At 44.2% G+C, this 23,756-nt stretch overlaps 2 protein-coding genes across 3 annotated transcripts; both read right to left on the reverse strand.

Annotated features, from left to right (window-relative positions):
- Positions 1-13,919: 13,919 nt before the first annotated feature.
- Positions 13,920-14,939, reverse strand: LOC101757936. Its single transcript, XM_004961983.3, has one exon. The coding sequence runs from the start codon at positions 14,658-14,660 to the stop codon at positions 14,121-14,123; it is 540 nt and encodes a 179-aa protein (XP_004962040.1). The 5' UTR covers positions 14,661-14,939; the 3' UTR covers positions 13,920-14,120.
- Positions 14,940-15,218: 279 nt separating this feature from the next.
- Positions 15,219-23,544, reverse strand: LOC101758352 (uncharacterized protein At5g08430). 2 transcript variants are annotated; one of them, XM_022825163.1, is made up of 13 exons: positions 23,357-23,544; positions 20,990-21,860; positions 20,615-20,730; positions 20,311-20,370; positions 19,005-19,055; positions 18,679-18,749; positions 18,355-18,524; positions 17,651-17,707; positions 17,412-17,468; positions 16,861-16,923; positions 16,668-16,727; positions 16,482-16,544; positions 15,219-16,020 (listed from the first exon to the last, which is right to left on the reverse strand). In XM_022825163.1, the coding sequence occupies exons 1-13, from the start codon at positions 23,399-23,401 to the stop codon at positions 15,623-15,625; spliced, it is 2,082 nt and encodes a 693-aa protein (XP_022680898.1). In that variant the 5' UTR covers positions 23,402-23,544; the 3' UTR covers positions 15,219-15,622. The 2 variants fall into 2 exon arrangements, with proteins under 2 accessions (XP_022680898.1, XP_022680899.1); XM_022825164.1 differs by lacking the exon at positions 16,861-16,923 and adding an exon at positions 17,776-17,832.
- Between the last annotated feature and the right edge of the window lie 212 nt (positions 23,545-23,756).

Below are 23,756 nucleotides of genomic sequence, written 5' to 3' on the forward strand. Positions count from 1 at the left end.
TAATAGTACTCGACTAGGACTCAAGACTTGTAACCCTGCCCTTCCGTGTATATAAGGGCGGGTAGGGACCCCCCTCAACAACAACTCCAGTTCATCAAATACAAACCAACACATGGGACGTAGGGTATTATGCGATCTAGCGGCCCGAACCTATCTAAATCGTGTTCCTTGCGTCACTATTGATTCCTTGATTCTCGACGACCCTTACCGCACAAAAGACCACCTAGGGTACCCCCTAGGTGGGTTGCCGCTCTAAAACACCGACAGATGGCATGGCAGTAATTGGAACTGCAGTTGCGCACATCCGAGAAAGTGTTGCTTATTGGATTGCTACTCCAAAAAGGTATGAAAAGTTTGAGAAAATTTGCTCTAGATGAAAATGTTGAATTGGACAAGAAGTTGCATTTAGACTGCAAAACTAGATGGAACTCAACCTACATCATCCTTAGCATTGCTATACCTTATAGGAAGGTTTTTGAATGTTTGGGTGAGCTCGATAGGAACTATGATTGTCCAGCAATAGATGATTGGACATTTTCTACTAATGTTTGTGAGAAATTAGGGATATTCTATGAGCTTACTGAGTTATTTTCTAGGACAAAATATGTTACAGCTAACCTGTTCTTCCCTAAAGTATGTGAGATTAAACTTAAACTCAACTCTTGGGGTCATGATGAAGATGAAACTATTAGGAACATGTCTGCTGCCATGATAGAAAAGTATGATAAGTATTGGGCTGACATCCATGGTCTTATAGCTGTTACTGTTATTCTTGATCCACATCTTAAGATGACAATGTTACATGCTTGCTATGTTGCTCTTTTTGGAGAAGAGGCTGCTGGAAAATATGTTACAGAGGCCCAGGAATTGCTTACTAGTTTAATGAAATATTATCATGTGACAGACCAAGACAATGTGGCTACATCCTCTGCTGGTGCCCCTTCTACAGTTAGTGCAGCTGCTGTGTTGTCCATATTTAAAACCCTTACTGCAAATAAGAAGACTACAAGCTTTGTTAGAAGTAAGAATGAGCTTGATCGCTACTTAGAAGAGGAAACTCTCCTCATGATGAGAATAATTATTTTGATATCCTAGGCTGGTGGAAGTTGGAGGGAACTCGTTATCCTACTTTGAGGCTAATTGCTCGTGACATTTTGGCTATTCCAATCACCACAGTAGCTTCTGAATCGGCTTTCAGTACTAGTGGGAGGGTTTTAAGTGAGCATCGCAGTTGTCTTACTCCTAAAATGTTGGAAGCTTTGATGTGCAGCCAAAGTTGGCTTCGTCACAATCTCAAAGGTATAAAAATGTGCATTTATAATGAATTCTTTTCATTAATACATGGATTGTATGCTGCAGCTACTAATGTTTGAACTTGGATGTAGATTAGGGTGATGGAAGGTTCAATAGCTTTTGGTCATGCCTTGAAGACAATGAAGAAGATCTAAAAGATGAATCTTGCATCACTAGAACGGATTCCGACTAATTACCTGTCCATGTCTTGTTTATTTGCATCACTTGGAAGACTTTGCAGTTCAACAATGTGTACTTGTATTAGTTGTATGGTAGGCCTGTAGTCCTGTACTGTATTGTTGAATGTGTGGACCGTGGTGATTGGTGAACTATTGAACTGTGCTGTGTGATTTGTGATTGTGATGAATTGAGATTATGAATGTTGTGATCTATTTATATGTTAAATGTCATCCATTTATACTTCTGGAGGATATGCGGGCATGTCCGCGGGCAAAATATGCCCGCGGATAGCAGGCACGGGCGCATAGTGCTGCCCGTGGCGGGTGGCGGGCATGGGCGTGGGCACGGATATATTGTCGCGGGTGCGGGTTTGTGGTTCGTAGATCCGTGCGGGTTTTATCTGTTGTCATTTTTAAACCAACTCTTATTCACACCCAAATCCATATAATTATTATCCACTCCTTACCCTCTCCAACCCCACCCATATCTAAGGATGGCAGCGGATCAGGTTCGGGGCGGATACCTGTGGGTTTCGGGTATGCAGGTTTTGATTTTGGTTCCTAGTTTTCGCCAACGGATTTGCGGGTTCGGATACTCGAAATATTGCGGGTTTGGGGTGGATTCTTAAATGCACCCATGGAGCTCCATTGGGACCCCGAAACATTCAGCCCACTAGAAGCCCACCTAGGAACCCTAAGTATATAAGCCTGACATTCAGCCCCTGCCGCCAGCCCGCTCCACCGCCCTCTGCCTCCCTGCTGCTCCCCCGTCGTTCCCCCACCACCCCCCAACCCGCTCCACCTCCCCACCACCGCCACCCACCCGCTGCCCTCTCCGCCTCCTCGCACCCAGGGCCGTCCCGCACCCAGCCGCGCCCGGGGGACCGCCAGGCGCCAGCTGCGCTACATCGACGGGGTGACCCGCATCGTCTCCTTCCTGCAGACCGCGGCCTCCTTCACAACCCGCATCATCACGCTCAGCAAGGTGGCCCCAGCCCTCTTTGCCTCGGGCGTGCCTAGGCCATCCCTCAAGTACCAGCTGGTGCCAGACGACCTCAACTCGCTCATCTCCGTCAGCTCTAACGACGACGTCGACCACCTCATGGATGAGCTCAACCGCCTCCACGATGAGACCGCCGTCGTCGCCAGGCCACCCCGCCTCCGTTAGGTTTTGGTTAATCTATCGGGTTTTGGGGATCCGCAGGTTTTAATTTCAGGGATGGATTTCACCCGAATCGGTGTTCAAGGCGGATTTGGGTTTTAGGTTTGGGTTTCTGTTTTGGGTGCCCAAACAGTCCACCCGATCTGAACCCACCCCATTGCCATCCTTACCCATATCCAATGGATAATTTACTTTGTACTATATATATATATACCTATCCAATTGATTAATTGTACCCTCTCCATACCCTACCCTCCCCATTTCTAATGGGTATATAATTTTCTACCCATACCCTTCCCATTTGAAGTGGGTGTGGATTTAGGGAAAGGGTATGGACACCAGTGGTAGACCTAATGCCAACGGAAAAAACTTGCTATCCCTACATGCCGCTAATTTGAAAAAAAAACTCTAGTACTATTTCTACCAATTTTGTTGGTTTTAATCATGATTAGCTGTCAGTATGTTTTATGAAATGCCAATGGTATTCTTTCTAAAAGTGCCCCTATTCCTCAACTTCATGTTCTCTCAGATCTGGCATGACCAAGGTTTTTTAGTCCTGATCCATCCTTCTTAGCCTCATCCAGTGAAGCGCCAACCAACACAATAGTAGGCAGGAGAATAGATTGGGTGCACCCACCCTAAGGGCCGGGTGCACCCGATCTGTTCTCCAGCAGACAGTGCTATGGTGGCATGCTCTCAGGGCAGCAGCAGCACTTCAACAAAGAAGTGGCGGAGAGTGGAGAGCGAAGCAGGTGCATATCAGCATCGTAACAGTCCAATAGAAGAGTGACATGGCGGTGGGGCATGCGCTGACAGCGTGCAATAGGTGAGTTGACAAGCATCCACCGGGCCTAGCGTGGGGGAGGGTGCGCAAATGATCCTTAGCAGCGAGGCGGCGAGCTTTTGGTGAAGCGCCCCAATTCCTTCTTTCTTTTTTTTATTTTTCAAAAGTTGTTTTACATAACTTTTTGTGACATGTGAGTCCTATGGGTTACATAGAAAAGATAATGGCAAACATTTCTTTTTTATCCCATTTAACAACCAGAAAAGATGGAAAACAAAGTGTTGACATGTTCCCATTTAACGACCTGTTGATTTTCCTTGTTTTTGGCAGCTACAAGGATTGCTCCGGTATTGGTTATGGGAAGGTGCCATGAACTTTTCACATGTGTGGGGCACAATGTTAAAGAGCACCTCATCCATATCGGTTCATTCACGCCAGCTCAAAAGTGCATTGGTATGAAAGCCCATTTGTGTTGTAATGATAGCCGGCGAGCAACATGAGCAGATCATCAATGTGGATTGACATGTGGTGTGAAAATGTGGATTTTCTTGCTTCATAATAATTAAGTTGCACAATATAAATTACCCTCCAAACCGCCGCATCCCCCTCCTCCACACCACCGCATCCCTCCTCCCCGCCACCATGGAGAAGAAGAGCGCGGTGGTGTGAACGGTCATGGAAGCCATGACCATCAAGGCCATGATAGAGGCTGTGACCCTCTTGGTGATGGCGACAAGGGAGGCCATCTTTCGATTCTTGGCCTCAACCGTGGCACGCTCCACCGAGATAGTGGAACCTACCAGTCCCTCAGCACGAAACGTGATGGCAGTCACTGCAAGGCAGTCATCAATTATGCCAGGGCTGCATAGACACCAAGGTCAACATCACCACTGCGACGACGGGCATTGTTGTGGCAAAAAATCATTTTTATATACATGGCACTTCTTACCTTAGTCTTGGATGAATGTCGTACACATTTTCATCTTTGTTTGTGTGTGTGTGTGTTTCGTGGGGTGGGCTAAGGTGACGGGGTGGAGATAGGGATGGTAATTCTGCCCATGGGCACGGGTACCTGCAGGTTTCGTACCTGATAGGCAAGGGGTATGGGCACGAAATCTCATCCGCGGGCAAGGGTACGGGTACGAAATCTCACCCGCGGGTAGGGCGCAGGCAAGAAACCTCACCTGCGAGTACCTGTCGGGCATAAAAGTCCACTAAATTCAACCACCTGAGGTCCAACAATGCAAATGTATCCTAAGCCCACCAAGAAACCCTAGGCACCTCATATACCATATCATTTCCCAGTCACATCCCCACCCCTCGCAGCCTCATTCGATCACTCCCTTCTGGCTTCCTGCCTCCCTCAGTCCCTACGGCGGCACAACTACACGAGCACAAGTGGCGGCGTGCTACAGGCAAGGCATCGCCCTCATCCCTTGCTCCTCTTCCTGTTGACCCTCGTCGCCGCCCTTGAGGCCCAATTCCCCATCCGCTAACGCCACCATCCTCTCCCCATCCATCGATGTCGCCACCCTCTATGGCCCCTCACCGCCACCCACCAGCGGTGAGCCGTCCTCCAGGAGCACGCGGTGAGCCACTGTCCACCTACGCTACCACCCTCTATGGCCGGCCGCAGGCTCTTGCTCCCCTCGCTGCCATGACCAAGCCTCCTCATCCAATGTCCTCGTCGGTAATCCACAAATCGCATTAATTCCTAGTTTCCTACCTTTCGTGATCTGTTAGTGCAATGCTTAGGGCGTGATCTGTTAGTGTTTAGGGCTTGAATGCTTGATCTATTAGTGCTTACTTGTCTAGCCAAGCTTAGGCCATGCACCGATCTAATCCAATGTTGTTTTTTATTCCAGCATCTAGTGAATAGTTGATTGTAATGTCAATTCCTAGAGATAGTAGCAGTGGTACTTGTGTTTCTAGAGCTCCAACTCCATCATCCGGTGCTCGTGTTTCTAGAGGTCCAACTCCATCATCAGGTGCTCCATCTGTGTCTAAGGATCCTACTTTGAGAAAGATTGCTCGAGATATCTTGGCAATTCCTATTACAAAAGTGGGATCTGAATATGTCTTTATTACAGGTGGGAGGATTATTAGCCCAAGCCATAGCAGAATTGCCCGAACATGGTGGAAGTTTTGATGTGTATGGATGCTTGGTCCCGAACTGATATGTTAGGTATAATATAATGTATCTTGCATTTTGTTCAATGTTTCAAGTGTGTTTCTTTTCTTTCATTTATGATAACACTAACTTCTGGATGATCTGTTCTATTAGGGCCTGAGTCACCTGTTCTCAATGCATTGATTACTTGTCTGGATGACGAAGATAAAGTCTCGGGAATTACTCTTCTTATATTGTTCATCGTTTCTAAATTATGTTGTACTTGTCTTGAAGATGAAATGGAAGCATTGGACTGACTTAGTTGGTACTATCTTTTCTTTTGTTCTTAGGATGATCTTGAATCCGGCATTATGGCTGGATGCTAGATGAGTTATGCTGTTATCTTTATTTGACTTGTTTGTGGCAGAACATTTGAATAGCTGTAATAATTATTTGGTTTCTTGCTGCTGCCTGGAATTAATTGGCCTTTAAGATGTAATGCTTGTTTAGCGTGTGGCTTGTGAGACCGTGAGAATGAGACTGATGTATCATGTAAAATTATGAATGGTTTGATACTTTCATTCCTCATTATTTGATACATGTGCTATTGATATTGGACTGCTTAGATGACTATGTCATTGTGAAATTCTTACTCTACCCATTGATCTAAATCTACTATTGGTATATTTATTGATTGTTCTCATCAGACCAGGTGGGTTTCCTGATGCCCGACGGGTGCCCGACAGGCACGGCAAGAAAATTCGTCCGAACTGTTTAATGGGCATGTGCATGCTGTCGGACGGGAAAATACCTTACCCGCAGCTTGCCCGACCCGTTGCGATCCCTAGGTGGAGGCAAGTGGCCTAATATGTACATAAAGATGCCAAAGGGGACAAGGGGTGTAATGAAAATTTTCCTTGGATACTATATGGAAAATTCACATGGATATGTTCTTCTACTTAATCTTTCTCTATATGCTCGTATTTGAAGTTGTAGGATCTACTTGTACCGGCAATGCACAGGCTATATTGTGTGTTCCCCTATGTCATTATTTGTTGATTTTACTTGATTCTTATTATTCCTCAATAATGGGCATATATGATAACTTAGAAACTCAGTTATCAGTTCTAATATATGCGTATAATCATAATTTTAATTATGAAGATTTAATGACTTTTGAGTGGTTTAGACAAAAGCTATAATCATAATATTGATTCAAGTTATATATACTCAATTTTTCTCTTTTCTTTTTTTGTTTTAAATTGCACGCCAAAGAGCACGGGGAAGGGACATATACCCCGTAAACCAGTAACTACATCCAAAGATGGGAAGTCCCATAAAAGCAAATTGCAATGATGTCCAAGATATTTTCATGTTCTCATGACCCTAGAAATCCATGACAATGTGTGAATCATACACAAATCATTACACTGGTCACAATAAGTACCTTCTACAACGTGTCTCTATATAGTTTGATTTTGTATATATAGCAATCATGGAGCATTGATGATATTTTTTTGGCATGTAATGGTTCCATAAAATCTTGTTTTTTGATATTTCGAAGGTCAACTAACTCAACTCAATTTCCATTTATCCCACCAAATAGAAGGGCATCAAGAAAATACACTTAAATGGGCACAATAAATCTTTAACTACACTTCAAATTTGTTGTCTTAAACTATAAATAAACTACCTAGTATTCATCGTAGAATATAATTTTGTATCTTAACTCAACTTAGCGTATGTCAACCCAAATTAATAACGTGGACTAGAATAATTATTTAATATCTTTAATAATGTGATTGTATTTAGGAATTTTTATACATAGCAATACTCAAAATATCAAGAAGTAAATATTTGTAATAAAAAATATAATTTTTTTATATCAACTCAACTCAACTCAATATAGCCCATGTAACAATGAAGACTCGAATAAAATAAGACTCCGTGCCTAGACCCAGCCGCCGCACACACCCACGCACCCCCACGAGTCTGCGCACGCTGGCCACCTGATTGAGGTGGCGAGTCTGCGCACGCTGGCCACCTGATTGAGGTGGCTGACACGCCCGCCCGTGCATGTACAGGTAGATACGCCTCCACTTTTTTTCTCTCCGATGCCTCCACTGACAGTAACGTTAACGTATGGCTGTAGGCCTGTAGCTGAGTCAGCCAAACTCCATCGTTGGAACGGGAGATGTTCAGCGTGACTGGAGATTAGGTTCGGCATTACCATCCAATTAGACCAGTCAAAGCACCACTTTCGAATCTCCCAGAAAGTGCTTTCGGCATCGGCTGCCAGGCTTATCGCGCACTGTTAGGACCCTGTAGCTTTCATCAAGAATCAACAACAGGGAGAATGAATTCTTTGCACATCGAGATCGATCGATCCAATCCGTGACAATCTTACCATGTCGATCATGTTATCTCATCTCTGACCCATAGCATGACAATTAATATTACTGTTCACTAGTACGATATGCTGCTATAAGCATGGGTGAATACGTCATACGTGGTTATCCTGCAAACCAAGCCTGCTGCTTTGTCGAGAGATTCTTTATGCATGCGCGTGACAGCAACGTGCCGGCGGCGGATGGTTAGCTAGCTAGCTGTCCGAGGCGTACGTCTAACAGATACGATCACCGGCGAGAAAGCGCGAGGCCGCCGCCGATGGGACGATGGGTCGTCGTCGACGGGCACCGGCCGGCGTCGTGTGCACTAGCGTCCGCCGCGTCGGGAACGCGTGTCGCGTGCGCATCGCCGCACAGTGCGGGCGACGCGTACGTATATCTCGTCTCGCCACGCCACTACCTTTTTTTTCCTAGCTCGACCGGTGGGAGAAACCGGCCGGCCTGCGCAGCTATGCATATGGGTCGCATTGATTGATCGGTTAAGCTGATGTTGATGACGATATGTGATTGTATCGGAATAATATTATTGGACTCAATTATTTTGGTTGGATCGTCGTCCCTGAACGAAAGTTTGTTTAATGCACGTCCGGATTCGGGAGGGGACACGTAGGCGGAGAGCGATCGAGTAAAGATGGGAACGTGGGCTACTAAAAGCTGACGCCGATGTGCCTGATATTATCTCCGAGCTACAGTAAGCTATATTACGGTACCTGTAGAGCTTCGGCTGCGGCTTCACCACCAGCAGAAGCTGAAGCCCTACCAAACGGTAGGAGGGCAAACGGCTTGATCCGAGAAGCCCCTGAAAATGCGCTGAGAGGAGCCAGAAGGAGGTGCGGAAGCCAAATAAACCGGCTCCCCGCGGCTCCTCCCCGTCTGCGGGACCAAAGCTCCGAGTTTGCCCCTGAGCGGCTAGGCGAGGCAGCAACAGAGGACGACGGGCAGCGGAGAAGGCGGGGGTGGAGGAAGGTAGCTGCGCGGGGTGAGGTGGGGTGGAGGAAGATGGCGGTGGGTGCCTGGGTGGCGGCAGAAACGGCCGGGAGCAAGAGGCGGGTGAGGAGGAGTAGGCGGTGGGCGGCGCCAGCGCGACGCAGCTCAAGGGCGAGGGGTGGCGGCGGCCGGCCGTCGGTGGGCGTTGAGGCGCGAGGCAGAGAGGAGAGGTGGCCAGCGGTCGGCGGAGAGGAGAGGCGGCCGATGGTCGACGGGCACAGGAGAGGTGGGGATGGAGAGGAAAGGCGGCCGGCGGGCACAGGAGAGGCGAGAGGCCGAGCTCGGCACGTGGAGAGCTCGACGGCGGCGCGGACGAGTCACGAGGCGGAGTAGCACCGGGTGGATAAGGCAAGCTGTAAGCGGATGGAAGTAGCGAGTGGATAAGGCCGCTGGCGACATGGCCTTGCGTGAGGAAAGAAATGAATGAAAGAGAAACAAAAAGGAAAGGAGAAAAAAATGAGGAAGGGCATTATGGATCATACTTTTATCCACGTAACACAGCTAGGAGACTGTTTTGCAAAACGTTTTTCTATCCAAATAAGCTGAAGAAAAAAAAACTGCTTCATCGAAGAAGCTACAGGCGCAGCCGTTTCGGTTACAGTCGCAGTCCTGCCAAACGAGCCCTACGTATATATGGCTTATTATGACTTATCGGCTTATAACTAATAATAAATAAATAAATGATATTAGTAGATATAATCGTATCTTTGCGATAGTTCTACATGCACAGGGTATATGGTCATCGAGATCGAGGGCTGGAAAAATATTATATTGATCGACCGGTGAGAGGAATGGAGGTCACTGTTGCAGGCCAAAGCGTCTGCTCTGCGCCCTATCTTACGCGTGCATGCGACAGGTGAACCGTGAGCGTACGTGGATGGTCGCTGCGTGGACACCGTTTCGGCGTCAAACAAAAGAGAGACAGCAACGAGAGAGCGAGAGAAACAAAAAACAAAAAAAAAAGTTAGAGGAGAGAACGAAATCAAGCAAAAGAAAAAGGGCCAAGATACCGCCATGCCAGAGATATGATGATGATGATCGGTGACTCTTACGCCCGCATCCATCTTCCATTAGTCTAATCCAAGAATTAGAATAATCGTGTGGCTTGAAGCATGCCCGACACGTACTTAAACCGGCATCTAATCCGAATTGTTTAGGCTCATTAGCGTCGTACGTCGCGCTGTCCCTTAACCGCGCGGCACAAGCGTGACGGCACGCTGATGAGCAGTTGATGGTGTATATTTGCAGAATAGGGTGCAATGTGTACTAGCTCCATAAAGTTCCAGCTGCACGCGTGCTGCTGACATTATACTATTTGATGGTGCATGCTGACCTAAACTACTGTGCAACGACAATCTCAAAGCAGAACTTGATGTGGTTGGAAGTGCTTGCTTACCTGGCTTTTCTTGACGATTCTCGATTACTTGCCTGTGCATGCTTTGTACGGTAACATTTAATATTTTAATGCCATCCATGAAAGAATACGGTTGCTACCTATAGCCGTCAACAATTAGAATCAGGAGCATATATATTCAGGCCAGGGTAGTTAATGAGTTAATCAAATCAGAATTAGAGGCCAGGGTTGTGCCGCCAGGGGTTAGTTTTAAAGCCAGGCAATTAGAGGCGCACCTGCTAGAGCTGTGCTTACACGACGCACACAAAAGGACAGCGTCAATGGACAATGGGTACACGTATACTGTTGGAATCTTTTCAGTACGAGTACGTCGTCTGGTGGAGAGCAATCTGGCGAAGACACATATCGCCTCCCAAGCCACATTGCAGCCGCTGTCTCATCCGAAGACCGATCGAGACTACCCTGTCAAGAATCATCCCTCTTTTTGCCGACGGTGACTGTACAAGGAGCTGTGGGCCAGATTACTCGTAAGTAACATGAGTAATCCGAATTAAAAAAAAATCATATATGGCTTCATTACACGTAATCGCCGGTATCTGATCTGAATTATTGGGCATAAGAAACACTCTTTATCTGTCTGAGTCACAATCTCAGCAAAACATTTCATTCGTTAACATTAGACTTGTATACGACGGTACTATAGTATACATACGAGCCTTGCACAAAGTTTCAGCCTACGTACTAATGCTCCAAATAGCGGGTTATGACATTTAGTGGAGAGTTTTCTCAGCCACTATAGCCCGCTATTTAGTACAACGATGTTGTAGCTGTAGGTGAAAAAACCGCTATAATTCGCTATTTAGTACACTGATACGGACACATTTTTGCCATACAAAGCTTAAGCCTTGTTGCAGACCCAACTAAATTTTAATTGGCTAAAAATTAGCTCTAAATACTCCAAACGGGTAAACTAAAAGGTGAACTAATTTTTAGTTGCACCCCAACTAAAATTTAGTTCATCATCCACCAAAATCATCTAATTTGAGTTAAAAGTAGCTAATATATAAAAGTCACTTTTGCCCACCCCACCAACCTATCCTCTTTCTCTCTCCTCTCACATATCCCAAAAGTAAGAGAAAAAGTTCACTTTACTCCCCTCACCTATTTACTTTGTCCGCTTAACCCCCTAAGCAAAATTTAGGCTCACTTTACTCCCCCGAACTATTTCATTTGGTTCAATTACCCCCTAATGATATTCCTATTTCCTATTTTTTATTTCTTCGCGTACAAGTTGAAACTTATAACATGATGCTCTATGATGGAAAAATACATTATAATTTTTTCATGATTAGTTTTCGCACAATTTTGAATATCTAACATCAATTTTTATTAAATATTCTAACCTATGAAAATAACATGAAAAATTCTTAGCATAATTTTTTAACATAAGGTATCATGTTTTGTATCTGCTCATAAAATTTGAACTTAAAATTCAACTCAAGCACGAAAAAATAAAAAAGAGAAATCTAATTAGGAGGTAGATTGGGCTAAATGAAATAATTCACGGGAGTAAAGTGAGCCTAAATTTTATTCAGAGGTTAAGCGGACAAAGTGGATAGGCAAGAGGAGTAAAATAGACTTTTAATCTTAGGGTACAAACATGGTAGCTAAACTCTAGTCATAAGTCAACTAAAAATTAGTTTTGGTTGATCAAATCCTACTATTATTTGAAGTTGGTTACCTGCACAATTATTCACGATGATTCACTACATGTTTATTAGTCTCCAAGCTTCAGCCTTGAGCAATTAATCAGTTGATGATCTGGTTGGTATGCACAGTAGTCAACTAGTATCGTAGAATCAATGAGGCTGTGTTTGGATATCGATATTGGAGACCTTGCCATTGAATTGGTTCCAATACCAAATCAGCCATGGTATTGTATTGGGTTGCAATTCGAATTCTATTGTTTGGATGACTAAGCATTGACTTTTGGAATCTTGAAGAATGTCAATTCAATTCCTGTTTGGATATGCAAAACAATGAATTGAAATTTGGACACACCCACTGTCTCCACCACCCAACTCTACGTCGTCTGCCCAGCCAAGCTCGTTGCGCACGGAGGAAGGTAGGGGTGAGGGCCACGTGGCCCGCCCACGGAGGGAGGTAGTGGAGCGAGTGGTGCGAACCGCTGATGGAGGGAGGTACGGGAGGGGGCAGCACGGACCGCCAATGAAGGAAGGCACGAGAGGGGCGGCGCGGCCCCGCCGACGAAGGAGGTAGGAAGGTGTGCGCGCGGCCCTGCCAACGAAGAAGGCAAGAAGGGGAGGCGTGGCCCCGCCGACGGAGGAGGCAGGGAGGGACGCGCGCTTTGTAGCGGATGAAGCCTAGGGAGGGCGGCGCAACGTGCTGAAATGGGGGAGAGAGAGACGACGGAGGATGGTGGGGAGGATTAGAGGATGATTCCAAGTAACACAAAGTGGGGTTGGCTTAGTATTGGGAGGTGAGGGGTGAGGGTGGGGTGAATGCCAGGTGGTATTGGGGTTCATTTCCAATTCCGAATTCCAAGCCATCTAAACATCGACATTTAGAGCTACCAATACCAATTCCGAATTGTGAGGCTCAATATCTACAACCAAACATGTTTCGTTTTAATTAAGTCGAAGTGGCGGCTCAGGCAATGCCAGACGTGCACCTTTTACACGCACACAAAAAGACGGATTCGGTATATAGTGGAATCTTCAATCGTACATTCTTTTGATGTATATAGGCTCCGTTGTGGCTTCGGCTCCTAAAACGGGGAGGAGTCATTTTTTTAGCTTCGATTTCTCCATACAAAATAACTCCGGCTCCTCTGAAGCTATTTTTGACCAAACTATTTGATAGAATTCCAGCCGAAGCCGCATGAAAAGCTGAAACCTTGCTAAAGGGGGCTCGTAATCTTTGGATCATTCAGCTTCGTAAAAAGCTTACTAGAGCACCTGTTCAGCCAGTTTGCCACACACGGCCTACAAACCAACCCGGTGGGCCGGAGAGGCCTATCTACATATACACCCCCAGAATAAAGCCCACACGTGGCGCACATCTCCGCTTGGCCCAGGGTGAGGAACAAGGCTAGGCCGCTTGGGCCACGTTGCCGGCGCCGATTGTGCCCCTGCGGCACCTTGGCATTGAAAATTGTTTCACCAGCTGACAAGTATGGCGATTATGAATCTAACCAAATTTGTGAACCAAAATTAGATCTCGGCACAATTTTGATGGATTAAAACTCAGGAATCAGAGCCTCTAAATCATTCAACTAAAATTTCCCATCTCTTAGTCTTACTAGAAGAAGAGCTCCTCCAATCAATCAATAGTCAATAGTCGAAAACGTACTAGCAAACCGTATCAGATCACAAAATCATAATCCAATGAACCTTATCAACTAGTATCAAAGTACTCTTGTTTTCGTATGGAGCATTTGGTCTCGTTTGGGCGTGTGTCCTGTGCGTACTGGAGCAGGCACACAGCGTCTGCGGTGGAGCACTGGAGCTAGCGCAGCGAAGCTTGGGTAGACAAGATCACGTGGCGCGGTACTGGTGTTAGCGTGGCCACGAGAGTGACACAACACAACTTACACAAGCCAAAAGACCAAAGGCAAACCACTAAAAAATCACGTAACGCAAAGTCGCAAACGCACTAGATCTCCTCAAACCAAACAGAGCGTCGTGGTGCAATACAATTGACTTTTAAGTTGTACACGTACTACAATGGAATCAACATCTCGATCGTTTGATCCTCCTCCCCTCCGTCGTCGGCGCCTCAATAATTAATCCACATGGACCCACCACGTAGCTCCGGATCGTCCTACATCGCCGCCACGCCACCGGCGGCACCAACATCACCGGCAGCCACGCCGCCGCAGCGGCGGCCCCGGCACTGGGGCGACTCCTCGAAGTTGTCGGCGGGGAAGGCCTGCGAGAGCGGGCCGACGTAGAACATGAGGTGTCCGGCGTCCTCCATGACGACGCGGTCGATGCCCCAGTTGAGGAGGAACATGCGCACCGAGACGCCGCCGAGGTTCCGGATGCTGCCGCCCTCGACGTTGCCGTAGATCCTCCGCCGGTACGTGAGCCGGTACCCGCCGTCGACGTCGAACTCGCAGTCGCCGCCCATGAACACCTCGAACGCGCCGTCGGACGCCCGGTACGTGTACCCCGTCACGCCCTCCGGCAGGATGCCCCTCGGGAACCCGAACCCCTCCAGCATCTCGTACGCGCTCGGCTGGCCGGAGATGCCGGCTGCGGCCACGGCCGGGGCCGTCGGGTCGGACGCCAAGACGGTGAGGAGGAGGAGGGCGAGCGAGAGGAGAGGCAGGAGGAGGCCGAGGCGCCGCCGAGAGGCCATGGCGGCGGCTGATTAATCCTGGCTGGGTTCTTGGGGTTGACGACCTGGCCACCTGCTGCTGCTGTTTATCGGGGTTGGTTGCTGACGGCGACGCTTATAAGGGATTTGGTTTGGGAGGAGTTGGGATCGGAGGCGTAAGCGAGGTGGATTTGGATTCAAGTTTGGGTTGATGGAGATCGGGAGGAGGCTGTCAGGTGTGATCAACTGATCATGTCGCGATCGGTTTGGTTTGGCGTGAGGGGATGAACTGACCCAGCCTGACTTGGGATGTACGTCGGACACGGACAGCTCTTGACCTCATGTACCTTTGCTCAGCTGATCACACTCATGGCTTCGCACATCGCGTGCCGAGCTGCGATCCGCATCAGCAACCAATACGCAATTACGCATGCGTGCGTGTAAAACTGCTTCATTTTTTTTGATTGATTCGTCTTGGTTCACATTGTAAAATAGGCAAAATTTGATGACAAAACACACGCCCCAGCCACAAGGAAATCAAGGGCTCAGTAACATGACCCAGATAGGACCACATTTCAGCAACATCATCACAGTACCCGATAATTCAGAAATACTTTGATCCCACCAAAAGCAAATTTCCCCATCAAATCACCACGCAAAGCCTTGTCCATCATGCACACAGATCCATGGTATCTGATCGCAACTGCTTTGTGCCAAGCAGATGTCACTAAGTTTACAGGGTGCAGACATCTACAGCAGTTTCCGGGCACAAAATACACCTAGACCAAATGGTGAGGCCGCTTATATGGTCCAAATTAGGCCACACCTTGGCAGGATCATGCAAAGCATAGGTTCTGCTTGGTGACTGAGTTTTGGGATTGGTGGGGCTGGGGTGAGGGTAGGGTGCTACATGTTACAAAAGCCCTACATATATTTACAACTAAGAAGTTCCCCCCCCCCCCCCCCCCCCCCCCCCCTTTTCCGCGATATATCCATAAGTACATCTAGTCATCTACAACATGAGGCCCCGTAACTGCCACTACCTCGTCAATCAACTGCAGAGCATCTATGAGCTTGATGGCAGTGTCGCTAGTTTGGCCTGTCCTCCAGACTCTGAAATCATCGCGGAAGTAGCCATTGTTCCACCAATTGCGCAGGTGCTCCATCGTAAAAGGCCCTTGCTCATCGCCCTGAGGATCGATGTAATGCCACATGCGCATGTGCAGTGAGGCTCCCCGCTTCACCTTCACGTTTCTGTGGCCTCTGCGTGATATGTTATTTGTCTTGTGTTCCGCATGATGAGTATCCCCAGCGTCATCAGCATCTAGATCAACTGTTGCTTGTCCACTTTTCTCACACGGGTGATCATCATCATCATCATCAATGGTAATAACATCAGTAGCTGAAACAAGTCAAACAGAGGGAGGGAAGTGATTAAAACTTCATAGGAATACCATGCTCAATCAATCAGCAAGACAACACACTAGCAGCAATCAGCAAGCCAGCAACAAGGACATTTTCATGTACTCTTGGGTTGTGTTATACATGTGTTTGAAAGGAATTGCTAGAAACTTCACAGCTACTTTAAACTACTGAAGATAGCTCTGCCTCCATAAAATTACCAACTTAAACATAACCACTTAAATGACAAGCTAGTAAGAACCAACATTTAGCACCCTGCTTTTCAACAAATGTTTCAGGTATACATCACCAGCAGTGTTGACTTTGGTAGCTGTGTGAAGTACGAATAAGTAAAAGCGTCAGGTAGCTCAACATGTTGTGTACGTCAGAAAATAAAATAGCAGCAAGAGGAAAGGCGATAGAACTATAGAAGACCATCCTCAAAAGTTATCACATACAAACCTTCAATGCTCTGCCTTTGAACAATTGCTCCAGCTGTATCACCGTCAACACTCACTTCAGCACCTGCATCATGCAAAGCGAAACGTGGAAACAAGAAAACCAGGGATTAGGGCTTCCCCAAATGCAAAGCAAGATGCCTCTATCAAGTTACACGTATATAGACATGCAGGGTTAGTAAAAGCTAACCTTTATCGGCTGCATTATTGTCCAGGTTTTGAACAGATGGAATACCACATACATTATTGGCTGCATGACAATGCAAATACTCAGATAGCTCAGAATGAAAATGTAATGGCACCATGGCAGATATACTGGTAGTGGAGCGCTAGAAGACTGATCCTTAGAAAACTAAGTGAAAATACAGATAACAAGATAAAACCTTCAGTGCCTGGTTTCTGAGTATGTGTTACAGATGTACCACCATCAGTGTTGGCGTTAGTAGCTGCGTCAAACAATAACAGCAATGAGGACCAGTAAGGTAAGCTCAATCCTCTTGCTCCAATTTTAAATCCTACTCACAGCAAAGCATAATCCATGACTCAGGAATTCCTTTCAAACCAATAACTGAAAAGTTATTTGTTAAAACCAATAAATCTTTCCATATTGACTCACAGTGGAGGCTAGAACTTTTCATCAATTTGCTATATGGTCTAACCAACATACAAATATAAACAAATATCCATGTGTTCTCACTTCTCAGTGGCCACAAAAGTGTGGCAAGTCTGAGTTAATCCAACATCGTGCGACAAAATTAGTTACAAACCAGACGGACCCTAATAGTTCCATAGTGTTAAGTTCCAATGTCCTTGATGTCGCAAAATAGACAGACGCAGTGAGATATTGAGAATGCTATACAGTACCAACTAAAAAAATATATCAAAAGAGACAAAACTCCACAGAAAAAAGCAAATGTATGTTGTATAAGCAAACCTTCAGATTTTTCTTCTGACAAACTTTTCAAGGAAAGCTCTCTCTCCCCACCAGTACCTACACAAAATTACAGTGCTTACCTCTCCCATTCAAAATATTTGAGCATACTTCATATAAGCAAACCTTTAGAATTTTATTCTGAAAAATATTCAAGCAAAGAACTCTCTTCCAATCATTACCAACACAAGCCTCTAGAAGTTCGAAACAGAAGTGCTGATTACATAAGCAAAGTGTAAAACCTTTGAATTTTTCTTCTGCAGTACTCTTAAAAAATGATGCTCTTGTCCCATTGGTACCTACAAAAAAACATCACAATGTTCACCTTGCATTGAAAGCGGTTGAAAGCAAATTATATAAGCAAAACCTTTATATTTTTCTTCCGAGCATCTTTTCAAAGAAACGGTGCTCCCAGCATTGGTACCTGCGAAAAGGTATGTTTACATTTTTTAACGAAATGAAGTTACTAAAGAAGTCAATGATATAAACAAGAGAATGTAAAATAAAAGTGACTCCTTTCTGTCAATGTGACGTATCCAATGACCTAAGTTAAGTGTATTTGTATTCAAAATAAAGAACACTAGGCAAGGCAACCCTAGTGTAAATAAGTTATATAAATTAACATCACAAATCTAAGCAAAATGCAGAAAGGAAAACTGATGATGTAAAGAAAATATCAAGTGCATTCAGAAATTATTTCTGTAGATTTCTCTTCAAAGGCTTGAGGTGACGCAGATTCAATTCAGTACTCCCTCCATCCCAAATTGCAGGTCGTTTTGGCTTTTCTAGGTGCATATTTTTTGCTATGCACCTAGATATAGTGTATGTCTAGATGCATAATTATATCTATGGATCTAGAAAAGCCAAAACGACCTACAATTTGAAACGGAGGGAGTAACAGTTAGCGATCATAGAAAATTCTGGAAACAATTCCTAGGAGTGTTACCTTGAAAAGCGACAGTACTCTTCTTAGTAGACCGGTCTCTTGTTGTAACTTGAACTTCAGTATCTTTACTATCTTCCATCTCCGGAATAACTCGTGGGACCTCTTCAAGTAAACGTTGTTGTTCTGATGGTTTGCGTAAGAGCTGTTTCTTATCCAGGTATTCATCCTTAGTAAAATATCACCAGTCAAGGATATAACACAGCACAACACAGAGTTCCCTTGTGAGTCAAAAGTACATTGATAGAGATGAAGGTGGAAACAAGATGGATTTCCGCATCAAGAAACATAAGTGCATGATTAAAATAGCTCATACAGCAAGGATATGCCTTTCTCCAACCTTTCTCGTTCGCCATGTCAATCAATCTATCCAGTCTCTGAAGCTCTCGATTAATCCACTGAAAGGGAGAAACAACCACTCGGTTACAATCTCTAACAAACAAATCAATATGTGAAATTAAAAGAGTATCTATAAGAAAACATTTCTGAGAACCAAAACTGCAGATTTTAGTGCAACCACGTAATGAGTATTGAGATACAAATAGTGGTTCATACTTAACAGAAAAGGAAGTTTATCTCAATTTGAAATGCAAATATTTTTCAGAATGTACAGCATAATGTGCAAAGTTGATCTGATCCTGTAGCTCACTTACATGACTCATTATGTCCCTGCGTAAACTCCTTGCTTTCTCCTCAAGATCACCCTGTAAAATTCAGCATGTTAGGACAACTAGAGGAACCTTAGCACATAAGTCAGACAAAATACTCAGTTAAAACAACAAAGCATATGCCCTATTAATTACCATGCCGCACCGATAATGCATGATCAAACTCAATAGGTCAATATATTATATATTGTACTCGATGCTATCTACTCAAATGTAGTGCAAATTCCTGCATTTTGTGAGCCTGCATTTCTTATAATGCTCAAATTCTTAGACTGCTCATAGTCAGTCCTTGCACTTGACTCCAAATCCAGAAAGGCTAAAATAATTCATTATGTTTATATAAACTAATAACCAATAGTAAAACTATAAAGTATATCAATTCTCCTTTTTAGTACTTTATTTTGCCAACAACTTAGTTGGCAAAGGATCGGTTTGAAGTCAAATCTACATAATTATATGAAAATTTTACAAAATAAACATTTAGAATGGTGAAATTGAGACAGCAAGAAATATACATATATCTATGAAGTGATAACTACAGGCCATGGCCTATGAACACGAGAATAATTCTCTCCAGTATTGTTTGCTGCTAGTATCACAAGTACAGCACTGAATGACTTTGTCATTTCATGTCTTTCAATTCTTGTACTCGTAATTGGAAAGTTAAACAAAAGAAGATTTAGTTATGATTGGAAATAAACTTTTTTTATTTAATCCATAATTATGGGCAAATGCATAAATATATTCCTGAAAAAGAAATGGGTCAGACCACAAATAATAATCTGTGACGCGTTTGTAATCTAGTATCTGTGGTGTGTGGGGTGGGTGTTTTGTACTCAGGTTGGGCCTCGTCCAGTCCCGTTATACGTGTTTCTTTCTTAATGAAATGACACGCAGCTCCCCAGTGTTGTTCGAGAAAAAAGACAAATAATAATCTATGACATGATTTGGCGTAAGCATCATGAACATGCAATACTTGACATCTGATTAGTCTACGTATATGAAGTGCAAATTCCTTCAGAATGCTGTGATATTGGATCATCAGTTGATCAATAAAGATACAACTGTGAGACAGGAAAAGGTATGGTCTCTGGCAATATAGAAGTAGGCATTCGACTCGAGTTGGTTTTTATCTCTAGCCTAAAAGGCTTTCTTGCAGTTTATTGATTTTTTTTGCTGTTTGTTGCTATCAGCAAAGAGTGCCAATCAAACTAGAACCTAAATGCCTGGCATTATAATCTACCAAAGCCAGCACTTTGGTTAAAGCAAACAAGAAAGATGAGTAACTTACCACAGTATACCTTTTAAAGGATTTATTCTGGGCCAGCAAATGAAGATCTTGACATTCTTCCTGTTATAATAAACAATAAATGTTTTGCACAGCGTCATGCATGCATCGAAAAATATGAAATTGCACAGGGAGGAAACAATACTATTCCAATTGAGAAATAATAATAACAAATGCAGTTTGATAGTACATACATTTTTTTATAAATAGTTTCTTTTAAAACAAGTGTAGGTATGGATTTGTTTTCCCATATTTAACAACTGCCATCAAGAACTGTCAGCACACACAAGGGCGCAGTAAATCGTACCTCATCAAAGTCTTCATCTGACAACATCGAAATGCTGATGTCAGGCATGTTGAAAATACATAAAAGAACATTTGAAATGTCTTTTATCTTGTCTTCTTCAGTGGTTTTCCTAATGCCTGTTATGCATATCTTTGATGAGCAGATAACAAACAAATATTTGAATGCTAAAGCGACAGAGCATGGATGGCTCATATATGGAATTCACCACAGTTCTTATTCAATCCACAGAAAGACAATAATGAATTCACAACAAAATAAAAGGAGCATATGCATGAGAAGCTGGTTCAATCATCTGCTAAATGAATGCCAATAATGCAGGCAAATTAAGCAGAGAATAGTGAAAGCTCAAACACAGAATGCTAAGTCGAACATTACCTGTTACTTGTCCAAGCTGGTACAACTTTTTATGCATGTGGAAACTATAATCTTTGCGGTCATTCTTTATTCTAACAAAACAGCCAATAACTTTACTTTCAAATGTATCTGGCTCCTTAAGTAGGTGCACAACTAATGATCTCCTCAAATAGATTAGATTAATGTTATCACAAACAAGAGAAGCAAAACATCTCTTGTTTATTTCTGGAGTACACTTCGGGGCACTGGGCTGATAGCTTGCAATACGTGCTTTCTTTGTCATAACTGAATCACGGTTATCCTCAGAACTAGCAAGGGCTTCATCCTCCAATATCATGTTCGCAGCAATATGCCTTTCTAGCAAGTAATGTATCTTGTTGTACCTCACTTTTGATTTCCTAAACAAAGGCTGGAGCTTTTCATCACATATGACAAGTTTTTTCTTATCTTTTTGCAATAGATCATTTTGTCGAATGTAGTTCTTCACAACATCAGCAACACCATATTGATCTAGAGTTTCTGATGTATCTTTCCCGATTGACGAAAGGAATTCAATGAGTTCTTTCGAACCCCAGCCTACAAAGCCATTCCTCATTGACTTAGCTCCCTTCCGGAAAGATTTTATTTTCATTGTCATTCCATTTAATTTGGCTCGGGAAGACAGCTCTTCATCACTATCATCACTGTGGCCCACAAACTCAGCATCTGAATTACGCTCTTCATCAGGAAGTTTTTCTAAATCTGGATCTGGTTTGCAGTTTTGGCCTCTTTTCAGAATAGCATATGCTTCTTCAAGTTTATCCAGAGTCATGCCCTCCTTGTCTCTAACTATCTCCCAATACTCCTTGAATAGAAATTCATAAGTTGCCCTGTCATTGAAATCGGCCCTCTCCTAGAAAATGAAGAGTTACTACTATCATTATATGTAGATGTAACCAATTTTCACAAAACAAATAATACAGAAGAAACTAAATTGTAAGAAGAGTGAAATGCACTTCTGGTCCTTAAAGGTTTACACTTTTCCTGCATTCTCACACAGGTCAATAAACTCTCGAAGTGAGGATCTGGGTTTCAAATTTAAGTGGTTCATTCTAGGTCCAATAATGGACCTGCAACTCAGATTCTCACTTGGAGTAAATTTGAGGGCATATATTCTCACTATCTCACTTTCCAGTCTCTTTTTGCTTCTGCTGTGACTACAGAAGTTGGCAATGGGGCAAACACCAAGTTCTGGACAGATAGGTGGCTTAATGGGTGCTCTATTGAGTTCCTTGCTCCTCATCTGTTTGCAAGTGTACCGAAAAGACGTGTAAAAAGGCGCACGGTTCAGGAAACCCTTCTGAATTACTACTGGTTGCAGGACATCCAAGGCCACTACTCTGTTGCGGTCTTAGCTGAATTCCTAGATATTTGGGACTTGGTGCAGGAGGTAGTGCTCCAACCAGAGGTTGAGGACAATTCTCCACCAAATCAGCTTATGAGGCATTCTTCCATGGAGCAATTTCTTTATAACCGAGCAAAATTATCTGGAGCACTTGGGCTCCAAGGAAGTGCAAATTTTTCCTCTGGAGCCTGTTGGACAGCTGACAGGCTCACTAGACGCGGTGTCCCCCATCCTGAACATTGCCCCTTTTGTGATCAGGATGATGAGACAATTCAGCACATCATGTGTGCTTGTGTTTTCTCCCGGCAATTCTGGCATCAGCTGCTGTGCCGTTTCAGACTCCCTGATCTTTCTCCTCAAACAATCTTGACTGGATTTTTTGAATGGTGGTAGCAGGCAGGTGAAAGATTAAACAAGGAAGCTCGGCGAGGATTTAACTCGTTGGTCGTTTTAGTGGCTTGGACTCTTAGGAAGATGAGGAATGATATCGTGTTTAATGGTGTCTTGCCCAGGATGGATCAAATGCTTCTCCTTGCCCAGGATGAGGCTGACCACTGGATGCTGGCAGGTGCCAAAGGCCTTAGTGGTCTGGTTGCTGCTCGACCTGGGGGTTAGCAGTGTCTTGGTTAGGTGGTGGTCGCCTTATACTAAGAACGAGCGTGAATGTAATTTAGGACCCAAGGTGTGTGTGGTGTGTGGTTGTATGGCTATCTGAGCCTTTTCTTCTATCTTAATGCAATGATACGCAGCTCTCCTGCGCATTCGAGAAAAAAAAAGAGTTTATGGAGCACCAGTGCATTTCACTCTTGTAAGAAACATGCCTGTCAGCATCAGTTGTAGGAGCTTACTAAAGCTGTAATCAAATCATTACTTCCAGTACAGATTATTATCAGATATTTCCACATGACAAAAGAGGGAAGACAAACAATAGCAAAACAGGAACAATGTATGGCATGACAGTATGCAAAACTAGGAAATTTCACAGAGGCCATGCATGTAATTACCCCATCAGAGTCAACATCAACATTCTTCTCAATCATGATTGTCATCCTTAAACAGTTAATGCAGAATCCCTTTGTCTTCCTCAGGACTGGAACGAATTCTGCCTGTGACACGCAACCTTGGCAGAAGGTGTGCCATGGACAGCAATAGCAATAGTAGCGTGAACGCCCTTCACAAATAAAGCATGTATGCCATTCTGCAAAATTTATTTTAGCCAATTTTCAGGATAACTGACAATATATGGTGGAATAGAAGTACAGAACACGCATATGAAACAAGGAGCAAAAGTTACAGGTGAGATAGCTTTCCAATTATGAGTTTTAGTTCGATCATGCCCATTTACTTTATTTATGTGCTCACCCCACTTAGTTGGCTGTAGGCTCATGTTTCCCAAAAACTCAT

This window comes from Setaria italica, chromosome III (genome assembly GCF_000263155.2).
Source record: "Setaria italica strain Yugu1 chromosome III, Setaria_italica_v2.0, whole genome shotgun sequence".
Taxonomy (NCBI): domain Eukaryota; kingdom Viridiplantae; phylum Streptophyta; class Magnoliopsida; order Poales; family Poaceae; genus Setaria; species Setaria italica.

Bases quoted from the DNA above. Each gene is read 5' to 3' on its own strand.
- LOC101758352 (XM_022825163.1), bottom strand. From the start codon at position 23,401: ATGACAATCATGATTGAGAAGAATGTTGATGTTGACTCTGATGGG. The intron at 21,861-23,356 runs GTAATTACATGC...TTCATTTTCTAG, and splicing joins TTGATGTTGACTCTGATGGG to GAGAGGGCCGATTTCAATGA. The intron at 20,731-20,989 runs GTAATGTTCGAC...TATGCATAACAG, and splicing joins CCAGCTTGGACAAGTAACAG to GCATTAGGAAAACCACTGAA.
- LOC101757936 (XM_004961983.3), bottom strand. From the start codon at position 14,660: ATGGCCTCTCGGCGGCGCCTCGGCCTCCTCCTGCCTCTCCTCTCGCTC.